The sequence below is a fragment of the Protomyctophum bolini genome (assembly GCF_963924005.1).
Source record: "Protomyctophum bolini genome assembly, chromosome: 8".
Lineage (NCBI taxonomy): Eukaryota > Metazoa > Chordata > Actinopteri > Myctophiformes > Myctophidae > Protomyctophum > Protomyctophum bolini.
The window spans coordinates 6,697,202-6,709,447 of record NC_137869.1 but is presented as its reverse complement, the minus strand read 5'-3'; the positions used below and the strand labels follow the sequence as shown (position 1 = coordinate 6,709,447).

At 43.0% G+C, this 12,246-nt stretch overlaps 1 protein-coding gene across 5 annotated transcripts in view; it reads right to left on the bottom strand.

Annotated features, from left to right (window-relative positions):
* Nucleotides 1-11,701, bottom strand: part of negr1 (neuronal growth regulator 1) — a 217,819-nt gene extending 206,118 nt beyond the window's left edge. For all 5 annotated transcript variants that reach the window (XM_080770965.1, XM_080770967.1, XM_080770964.1 and 2 more), the window contains exon 1: nucleotides 11,290-11,701. In XM_080770965.1, the coding sequence (XP_080627091.1) occupies nucleotides 11,290-11,459 (170 nt within the window). In that variant the 5' untranslated portion in view covers nucleotides 11,460-11,701. The remainder of the gene's footprint in view (nucleotides 1-11,289) is intronic.
* Nucleotides 11,702-12,246: the final 545 nt, after the last annotated feature.

Below are 12,246 nucleotides of genomic sequence, written 5' to 3'. Positions count from 1 at the left end.
TAATATTTGATATTTCTTCTATTCCCAGGTGTTGCACTCACAGTCACAGATGGATCATTGCTGAGCAGATACTGTACGTCTCCAGATGAGGGAGAGCTGTGGGTTAAGTTACTTCTTTAGATAACTGATCACATTGACCCGAGTACATTATGGCAGGATGTGACTTCTTCAATATCACTGGATAGCACAAGTTAGTGTGCATGTAGGTGAGTGAGAGCTAAAAATCCTTCCGGATCATATTTAATTCACAGCAGAGAGAAAGAAAGGGCATTGTAGAGATATGGCTGTACTGTGTCAACAACACGTTGTGATATATTATTCCCCCAGGATCTGATTCTGGACCAGTGTTTACCTGTGGCCCCCGAGGCCAGAACCCCATGTGTGTACAGGCTGCATATGCCCTCCCATATCCCAGGAGAACATCTCCCACCAAGACAGCAATGCACGTCCAGCCGCTCCTATGTTACGAATACCAGAACAAGCAGGAACAGATGCAAACTTGTGTATTTGACCTGAGATCAGATTCTAAAAATGTCTTCTACATCCTGACAGTTTTCTGAAAAAGCTATGTTTCTATGTCAGTGGTTCTTCGATTTTTCATTAATAGCAGATCTACAAGCTCGTAGCGCGCCACTCGGTGGCGCGCTATGAGCTTGTAGATCTGCTATTTTTCAATAGCTAAAGCATAACGTAATGCTAACACCAAAAGGGGTTCACCGCCCAAAATGGGTTTAAGGGAGATCTTTTTATTTATTTGATCAATCCTTCACCGATTTGAGTGACCTTTTAAGCACTCAGGGTGTCCATGCCAAATGAATTGACTTGGAATCAGCATGAATTGGATTTCAAGCTGATTAACACCATTTTTTTGGACTAAGAAAGACAACACATGCATAGCTTGTCCACCAAGCAGAAATATATGTCATTATTATGCAATGTTGTCAGATTGTAGCATGACTAATTATCACGAAACACTAGTAGAGGCTGACAGATTGATTAAAGATTACACTTGAGGGGCACGCACGGAATCAATCGGGCCGTCGTTTTGTGATAAGAGCTGCAGGATCAAGTGGGAACATATCAGTGTTGGGCCATTTGTGTAATCATCGGTAAAAAAGCTAATAACACATTAGCCTATAGTTGTTTTGTTTTGAGGGGGAATTGCTGTCACTGTGTTGTGTTCATCATTTGAAGACTATACAGACAATCTACCAGGACATTAAGCAAAGAAATCTATATTAAAAGGGATAGTTCAGATTTTTTTCTTAAGCTGTATGAAATACTTGCCATTCATATAGTGGTTACTTGCAACTGTATTCATTGATTGCCCGAGTCCCATGGTGGGAGTTCTGCTGTTTCACCTGTTTTGGTGAAATATTAAGTAGTTCCGGTCATTTTGTGGGGGGGGCACAGGGGGCCACGCAGTGAAAGTAAAATGAATCCACAAAACTAACGTCATTTGTATTGTTGACCTATTTCTAAAATATTAGTGCAACTTTCGTTCATTTTTGACCCCTCTATCACATAGAACTATGTTTTTGTGTCCATATCACTCTACGCCCAAAGAATTGTTCCATGGAATAGAAGTTGAACGAAAGTTGTGCTAATATTTTAGAAATAGGTCAACAATACAAATGACGTTAGTTTTGTGAATTAATTTACTTTTACTGCGTGGCCCCCTGTGCCCCCCACAAAATGACTACTTAATATTCACCAAAACCAGAGCAGAACTCCACCCATGGGACTCGGGAAATCAATGAATACAGTTGCAACCACTATATGAATGGCAAGTATTTCATACAGCTTAAATTAAAAAGAAATCTGAACTATCCCTTTAAGCATTAGTTCTCATAAAGCGGAAGATTACAGCACATTTACTGTATCTGCTTAAATCACGCCTTGTTGAAGCAGCATTCCGACGGTCTCTTTGACGGAGCCATTCACACACCAATACAATGAATAGCCTAGTTTTATATGTTCAATTTAAAAACTGTAATTTCAAGGCCAACCTTTTTAGAGACCTCTGAATGAGCTTTTGCAAAAAGGAGCTGTCAACTTTGAAAGTTCCAACTTCAATTAAACACTGCCTCGTATTGTTATAAACCTGTTATTTCCACAGCAATCATTCTCTTTAGAGTTTAATGTGGTGGTTTATAGAATTTGTCTGAAAACACACAGAAAAAAAAACGTTCAATATTTTACTCATCGTTGCAATTATGTGGATGCTCTCACAGCTGGGAACCAGTAAAACGTTATTTCTTTCTCTCTACGCAGCATTATAATAGGAATGATAATAAGCATATTAAAATGATGTTCCCAAAACCAAAGCATAGCATCCATTTCCTTTAACCCATTCTGACCTGAGATCAGATTCATACGAGGTTTCCACTGGACACACACTGGTCTGATTAACCCATTCTGACCTGAGATCAGATTCTATCGTTCTTCGATTTTTCAAAAATAGCAGACCTACAAGCTCGTAGCGCGCCACTTGGTGGCGCGCTATGAGCTTGTAGATCTGCTATTTTTCAATAGCTAAAGCATAACATGATGCTAACACTAAAATGTGTTCCCGTTCAGAATGGGTTAAGGGATTTATATTATGGGAGCTTTTCTATTTAGGGCTTTAATTCACCGGTGCACTCAATCACTTTTATAGCACTAATTGAAATACATTAGAGATAGAAATACTTAATTTTTGTCAAAAGAAATATAGGCTATTAAAATGAACAAAAATAAGAGATTGGATCGACTAATGAATGATGACAGTGGAAGTCATTTTTGAAATAGTTCACAGCATGCAACTTCATGTCTTAATGGGTTTTATAATCAGTATTATAACACAAGAACTATAGCTGCACATCTGCAGCTAAAGGCCCTCACAGAAGCCTAGTTACTTGCATATGTCGGTGATTACCTCGGCCAATCAGGGATTGTGAATTGTTGGTGGTCCCCTCGGCCAATCAGGGATTGTGTATTTTACTATTTTTGGTGGCTGATAAACTATACATATATACTATACTATGCTATACATACTGTGTGTACTATGAAGTGCTATGACTACACACAATGCAATTATTGTGCTGTCTACATGACATGCTATAAGTCTGTTTCAAATGCTATCCAAGTCTAAAAAGTGCTATCTAAGGGGGGTAGGGTAAGTGCTATGGCCTATGGGCCATGATGGAGTCTGAAAAGGTGGGTTTTCTGACTACGGCGGAAGATTGGGAGTGATGCTGCAGTTCTGACTGCAACGGGGAAGTGCATTCCACAGTTTTGGGGCCAGAAGGGAGAAGAGTTTGGGACGTGTGGAGCGTTGTCCCGTCGTTTTTAGTGACTTTTTTTGTGACTCTTTCATGTCTGTCTGTCTGTCAGTCATTCTCCCTTTTATGCCCATATATCAAGATCTCTCTGTCAGTCCATGGCCCTATGAACTGGAACTAGAAGAAACAGACTAGTGTGGCCTGGAGTAGCTCTCTACTTGATGATGATGTATTGATCCCTTAGAGTAGACGGCACCGGGTTTCTCCTCCCATCCACTTGCAACCCATTTTGACCTGAGATCAGATTCTTAAAAATGTCTTCCACACTTCCTCACTGGCTATTATTTATCTTTAAATGCATATACTTTAATTACCCGGAATATCTAAAACAATATCTACGTCCCTTCAGCTCACCTTACAACCTGAGGCACACAGACCATCTTTACCTTACAGTCCCCACCAACATCAGAAAAGTAATTGGTCGGCGTGCTTTTAAATTTAAAGCTCCTGTCGACTGGAACAATCTCCCCAGTTCCCTCAGATCCATTAACTCCTTCAATATTTTTAAAGTGTCTATCATTACTCATCTCCAAACACCATGCTCCTGTTTCTAAATGCCTCCCATTGTTCTGATTGTTCTCTCTTTCCTTACATCATGCGGCAAATTTACTATCTACTACCTACTATCTACTATCTACTATCTATTTACTATTTTCAAGTGCAAGTTTGTACTTGGTCATGATGTATTGACAATGTTGCTAATGTCTGTCATGATGCTCGGCCTGTGTTCTTCCGGTGTATGCTCATCATCTTGTATACTTGTATCATTACTATATTGACTTATTTATATTATATTTAGTTGTGGGTGAATAGGTGGGATGGGAGCGGCTAGTTTTGGGAGAGCTTTGAGAGCTTGTATTTGCTGTATGTTGCTGGACCCCCTCGAAAACGAGATGATGCATCTCAAGGGGATATCCTTTCTCAATAAAGGTTCTCATATATATCATGAACGTGCGCAATGATAGTCAACGGACCAGCGCGTTCATGAGTTTGGCCCAGCGATGCAATACCAAATTCGGCCACTATGTCCATTTCGCCTCAGGGTTTCCTCCGGGTGCCGTCTCTATTAATATATACTCTAAGATTGATCCACCTGACCCCCCCCCACACACACACACACACACACACACACACACACACACACACAAAAAAGTGAATAGACAATAGAGTTGCAATTGGTTAGACCTACAACTAATCTCAAACCCTCACCCTAAACCTAACCTCCCACGAGGCAGCACACCTAAACCTAACCTTAACCCATGTCTAACCAATGACTAGTCTAAACTAAGTACCGGTATGCACCCCAGTCCAGTTAAATGTCACATTCCCCCCTCCTTTCTGTCTTCCTATTGGTTGACCCACATAACGTCACAGCCCAGACGTGAAAAAACGGCCCCGGGAATAATCACAACCACCCAGTTATAGTTCACTGAAGGAAAGGATGCATTTAAGTTAAATTATGCTTCAAGTACCTTGACTTTTCCTTTCATCAGCGATAGCTACAAGTACATGGCTCATCAAACGCTCATCTGAAGGAGGTTATGGCAGCTTTTAACATCGTGCCAAGTGGCAATCGAAGAGGATACAGGTTAAAGACTCTGGACAATGGACATAAAATCTGAAGAAGAACCTGTGATATATTGAGGAGGCAGTCCAATCGGCATGAATGCCTCCTTGGCTACCACACTTGCCTGTCACCTTGTGAGCTGAATTGCATAAATAGTAGTAATGCACATTGCAAATGGATGCCAGTATAATGAATCTGATGAATTCTTTAAGAGCTAGCTTCCCCGGGGCAATAGCCAAGCTGGCCCATGATAGTGTGCATTCCTCCTGGAGCTCAGGAGAGCTACCTACAACACTGGTCTAGGAATTGTCTTTGAAAAACAAACTACAACATATTTCAACTATACTTGACATTGTTGTTGTACTTGCATATATTATCTAAATAGGCCAAATGTCCTAATTATTGCGACCATAGGTCGCAGATTACTATGAAAACCTGCAAAACATGTCAGTCGACTGACTGACTGTCCGTGACATGTCTCCCTTTTGACTGATACCTGTCCATTTAAACTCTAGACGGGCCCTCCCCAAAGTTATTAGTGCAGCAATGCCCGGCTGCCGGCGAAATCTGGGCCCAGAAATGAAGGCCCGGTCCTACCTGGGCCCTAACTGGTCTGGTATTATTATATGTATTTTGTTGAAGATATTTTTGGGGCTTTTTCTGCCTTTGTTGATAGTATATCAACAGGAAATGGGGAGAGAGAGAGAGAGAGAGACGGCGAGTGACCAGTGTCCAGGCCAGCAGGAACAAACACTGTTTGACAGGCATCATCACAAATAAACCAAAATATCTGCCCCAGACGACCAGTGATGTGTTCCAAGGACAAGCAGAAACCGACCTCAAAAACTCAATAACAGAAATAACAAAATAAAATATGCTCTTGATCCCGCATGTCATGTTTCAGAATTTTGCAAGGACATTGTGTTGTGCACGAGCACTGTGAAATACAGCGACATTGCTCTCTGACAAGCGACATTGATCGCATTAAACCTGCGTCGGGGATAACACACAAGAGGACGTTGGCGTTTAATCAGCAGTGACAGATTCAGGTGAGTCCCCAGATGTGTCATGCGGGGTGAAAACTGGGTTTTCTCCAAGCAAACACATGAGGCTGCAGATATGTGGCAGCTGTATGACAAATTCATAGCAAACTCATATCCGACACTACTAAGAAATGAGAGCTCTTCCTGGCTTAGTCTTGACTATATTGGCTGTATAGTGTAGCAAAAAGCAACTGTGCTGCTGAATTGCAGGAAATGAATCTTGAGTCTTTCCAGCCACGTCTCTTGTTTATAGTCTGTGTAAAGTAGATAAAGAGCACACTTTGTTACTTTAATCATGTCCCATGGAGTTTCTAGAGTCCCTTAATATTTGCAAACTTCTTGCCTAACCTATACAGTAGCATTTGTGCTGAGGTGTACGTCGAGTACGAGTGCCAATGGAAAATGTCAAGACCTTTTGCAGAGAGTCATAATAACAATACAACATCAAAAAGGTGATACATCACAGCTCCTCTCTGGCCCCGGCTCCGATGGCGAAAACAGCCAACCAAGCGTAATTGTGCTGGAGCAGAAAAGGATTTTCATCAACTGGTGTGTTGTCATGAGGCTAAGGTGTTCCATTTATACGAATTTCTCAGACTTTGAAAATAGTGACAGGTCAATTTTGCACCATTATGGGATATAAGGTCTCTGGTGCGGCCCCTGATATTGCTGCTGAGGGCGAACTGTCAAAGGAAATAACGAAAATACACCTGGATCTTTGTCTTACTCTGAGACATGGCCTTGACACTATTGTCTACTATTTAGTACGAGTGCTGCTTCTATTTTGTACACCCCCCCCCCCCCCTCCGTGTGTGTGTGTGTGTGTGTGTGTGTGTGTGTGTGTGTGTGTGGGTGTAGCCATTTGAGTCAGTAGGCATAATTTTCAGTCGACTAACTCTGCATTGTTGATTAACCCATTTTGACCCGAGATCAGATTCAAAAAATGTCTTCTACATCATGACAGTTTTTCTGAAAAAGCTATGTTTCTATGTCAGTCGTTCTACGATTTTTCAAAGATTAGCAGACCTACAAGCTCGTAACGCGCCACTCGGTGGCGCGCTATGAGCTTATAGATCTGCTATTTTTCAATATCTAAAAAAGCATAACATAATGCTAACAACAAAAGGGGTTACCGCCCAAAATAGGTTAAGGCTGCTTATCCATATGGAAGGGGCTTGCTAGAGATACCTATATATTACCTTGTGTTTCCTGACAGGCCATTCTCAAATGGCACTATTAAATTCATGGCCAGATGAGCCTTTCATTTACTGGGGAAATGTCAAGGATTTCTACCTGGTTGAATGGAGATGACACCACACATCACAGCATAACGTTAGGATAATGAAGGCCCAAGGAACAGTTTGGATGCATTTTTAACACATTTCTCTGCACCTTGTACTAATAACATGCATGGAAAAGATGTGCAGTGTTCACTCATGCAAGGCATTCCAGATAGAAAGCCCCTTGTTAACACCCCAATCGCCCAGGGTTATTTAACCCATTCTGAACGGGAACCCATTGTGGTATTGGCATCATGTTATGCTTTAGCTATTTAAAAATAGCAGATCTACAAGCTCATAGCGCGCCACCGAGTGGCGCGCTACGAGCTTGTAGGTCTGCTATTTTTGAAAACTCGAAGAACGACTGACATTTTTAGAATCTGATATCAGGTCAGAATGGGTTATAATCAGACCAGTGTGTGTCCAGTGGAAACCTCGTATGAATCTGATCTCAGGTCAGAATGGGTTAATACATTAAATCATAGCGCCCGGCGATTTATAGTACTTTTACCGACGGACCGGATGTTATCCCGGATGTGGCTGTAGCAGCTAGATGTAGCCAAAACACTCTAGAGGATGTGGCTGTAGCAGCTAGATGGAGCCAAAACACTCTAGAGGATGTGACTGTAGTAGCTAGATGTATCCAAAACACTCTAGAGGATGTGACTGTAGTAGCTAGATGTAGCCAAAACACTCTAGAGGATGTGACTGTAGTAGCTAGATGTAGCCAAAACACTCTAGAGGATGTGACTGTAGTAGCTAGATGTAGCCAAAACACTCTAGAGGCGATCGACAACAACGGGAGGTATGATTTAAAAAACCGCGGTTGGGCCGTCTAATACATGAGAATTAGACGTTATGATTTAGATCAAGAGTTATTAACGTTTTAAGATTTTCGGTCTCATCGGCTAGGCCTAGGGAACATTTTCTATGACGTCCCACTGTTGCGCAAAACATTGAGTGTTGCGCAACAGGCACTCCCAGGCTGTGGAGCGATGCGATCGGTTTTGATATCAATAACCTCCGTCTTTGTGATCAATCTTCGTCCTGGGCGCTGGGTGTTACTAATTCAAAAGGACGGTGAACTTCGTCCTGGGAGATCGGGGTGTTAATGGCTAAAAATGACCCCCATTGGGAGAATGTCCAAGCTCTTAGGTCATTAAAAAAGATTAAACTAAAGATGATACACACGTGTAAGCCATTCCTCTCTAGCTACAAACGTTCAAGCTGTATGAACAGTATACAGTATGCTATGATAATGATATGGATGGACCCATTGACCAGAATAAATCAAGGCAGCAGGAGGAACACACAGTCACGCAGCCTTAAGAAGGAATTAAGAGGAGGAAGCATATATAATGAACACATGACAGTATAGACGTGGCTCTCAGGACCCGTTCCATAATCCAAAGGCAGTGCCTGCCATGCTAATTGCATGATCCTGGGTTTGTCACCATTTGAGTGTGCTCACATTTTCCGCCCACATACAATCATCTTTTCAGGGCATGGCAGAAAAATTGCTTTCTGATCATCTGCTTCTGCAGCAGTACTGATAATATAGCCTAAGAAATAAAACAAGCACAGACTGCTGTTTTTTGTCTTGCTATATAAAGGAAAGGTTATGAGTCTTAGTTCAAACTAAATGGCCCCTTTTGCTGTGTAAAAACCTGCTACAGTACAGCCCATGATGGACAAACGCATACAATGCAAATTCAAACATCTCGCAAATTACAGTATGGTGACAGCGATGTGCTGCAAATTGATGCAGGGCAGAGAGATGCAAGTGGTGCAGCTTCAGAGCTTTCCAATATGCATCAGGTCAACAGCGGTGAACGTACTGTAGATAACTTCACAGTGGCTGCCTTTCACACGGACTGAACCCATCCAGTTTCAACACAGACAAACTGGCAAATAGCTGTCGCTGAATTGCCTCCTTAATTGGCTTTGAGGACCTGTACTGCAATGAATGAATGAATGAATGCATTTCCCCTCAATTTCCAGTTGCCAGTGTTCACTGAGGCAATGACCCGGTTATCTGGAGAGTGGCGCTCGTTTTGAGAGCACACAGAAGTGTGTGTGTGTGTGTGTGTGTGTGTGTGTGTGTGTGTGTGTGTGTGTGTGTGTGTGTGCGTGCGTGCGTGCGTGCAAGGGGAGGGGATATGTGACGTGTGTACACATGCCTGTGGGTAGGTTGGGGGGGTTACACAGTTGTTTGTTGAACTGCTTCACTGAAGAGGGATAATCTCTGGCCCAATGAACCATCAGGATTCAAGCACTGCTTCTGTCACTGATCACAGCAAACCCAGACTGACGCCAAGGAATTAAGACCGTCTCTCCGGAGAGACCGTCACAAACATAACATACGGCAGTTTGATGGGACAGCCACTGCAGGGCACAGAGGGATTATATTTGCAGTATATGGTGAAATGGTAATCTAAGGTAATTCAGTGATGAGCACCATCACATGAGCGACGTCATGACAAAGCATGTGATACTTTGGTCCTTAGGGTCACAGCAGGATGCCAGACACTATTCTGTGTTCCCACAGTGGTTATACAGTAACAGGACATAAGCCTGTGACAACACACATACATACTGTAACTGTACAAGCCCATATATAGCTGATTCAAAGTTGAGGTATAGCTGCTCTGAATTCAAGTCCACACCCAGTGTTTCCCTGAGTCGACAACCCTGAGGATTCGTATTCAAATGGGGCAGGCATGCCCCCCTCAGCATTTCCTCAGAATTATCAAAGAAGAGGAATATCGTTTTATATAACTGAAGAAAACCTGCCATGCTGACAAAACAAGAATTATACAGTAACCACTCACATACTACAGTAGTACAGTACAGTATAGCCTAGTTTTACAATTATATCATATACTCCCTACTCCCTCCAGAATTCTGCAGGATTCAGATTTGAATAACTAAGGCTACATTTCTGTCTGAAAAATACAGTGAAAACAGAGATGCCTAGAAGTCTGATTATGTTGGCTTTGATACTTAAAACGCACTCTTCTGATTTCAAGAAATAATGAAAACTGTGAGTTGCACGAACTCCTAAAGGAATTGACACAAAGGGGGCCCTTGACAGTTTCATTTCATATCCTAAACAGGTGCCTTGTATGCAAATGAGAGGAACGCAGACTCCGGCTTAAAACACTACTGGATCTGATCCGCAGCTCTGACATTCTTCGATGACATCGCATTTTGAGCCAAGGCGAACTTGTATTATAGCTCGAAATAACGGAATATAGTGTTCTCTGTGAATAGTGGACCCGACTGGTCTTGTTCTGAATGTATACAAGGTTACCAATACTCCCCGTAATCTAAAAGCCAGCGGACGAAACATCGTCCATGAAGCGGACAGCGAGAGAGAGTCAAGTTGGGGAGGAGAAGCCCACTATAGCGGTACACACACCAACCAAAACAGACCCGGCCGGAGATAGAATATCAATACTAAGATGTAAAAACACTTTGCACGTTCTTATGTCGAGAGAAACTACTCTAGAAACTTCGTAATGGTGGTCCTTGGCGAACTACGTATGATCTCATAATGATTACCCAGCGTCCTGCACCTGCTGCCTGCCTGCATGGTGCACCACCGACTATTATACCCCCCTGCAGACGAAAACAACGAGACTGAGTAGGATGGAGGGACAATTATACCCCCCTGCAGACGAAAACAACGAGACTGGGTAGGATGGAGGGACTCGGAAGGAGGGGGGGGGGACAATAGCACCACACACACACACGGTATTGACGGTATCATTAGTACTAGTGTGTGTCTATAATGGTGCCGCCGTTTTTTTACACTGTCTCAAATACGCAAATGATGCGAAACAAAGCATGACACGGTGTTGTATTTGGCCATTTGGGTTGTTTGTGTTTGTGTCGCTTCTCTGTTACTTTTAACTCTCGCCTCCTCCGCGCGGCGCGACGGAGCTGCAAGGATGGAGCTCCATGTATGTATGTGTATGCAGCCAGCCAGGAGCGGAGAGAGAGAGAGAGAGAGGGGAAAGAAAGTGAAGTAGTTTTTGTGCGCGTGTTGTGGTTGTGTTGTATATGTTTCCTACCTCAGTAGAGCCGTGTCGCCTTGCCTGCTGACCACACTTTCAACCGAGGAATAGTCCACAGTTTGTCCGGCGGGCAAGCAGGACGGGAGAAAGCAGCACAGGCTGAGAATGATCGCAGTGAGCCACTGACCAGAGACACACGCATCCTGCACCGCTCTCATGATGTCCATCGCAGCGGTGTTATGTTTCCTTTCCCCCTGGCAAGTCTTCTCCTGGCAAAGAAAGAAAAGAAAAGAAAAATACAAAACCTTAATGTCCCTCCGAAAAGCCAGCCGCTATTTCCAACACTTGGCTCCGCGAGAAATGGCCCACCGCCGCCGTATAGTTTCCCAGGTTTGTTGTCGTTGGATGTGTAGCCCCACTGTGCGAGGGAGTGTGTGTGTGTACCGTGTAGTAGAGTCTCCAGTGGCTCTCTACACCATCTAGTGAGGAGATGTGATGTAAAATGGGAGCGGACGTAGAGGCAGCAGCAGACAACCCCCAGGCTGTGATCCTGTTGCCATGCGGCCGTTTCCCAGGCAACCTGTTCCCAGTGGCTCTCTTGGGTGATGGAGCGGTTAAATCTGGTGCGTATTGATACGACAACAGAAACACCCGCGAAAGAGCAATTAAATATATCGATTGGGAGATGTTCGGAAATGAGCACGCTGGGCTTTTGAGGAGGGAGGCAGTGTGGAAGAAGTTACTATAGTGGTGGTGATGACGCAAGTCCCCATATATATGAGTCAGTGTAGGAAAGTAACTAAAGTAACTTTACTTAAAGTAATATTATTATCATCATGTTTCTGGAAACACTGGAGGCAATGTTTATATGTTTTTAATTGACAAGGTGAAGGACTGCCTGGAGTGAAAATAGCCTGATACATAGGCTATTTCTGTGTTGGTTGTTTTTGTATTTACTGTTGTGTTTTTACATGTTGTTTGTATATGGACCCATTGTGTCTGAAATAAAGTTTT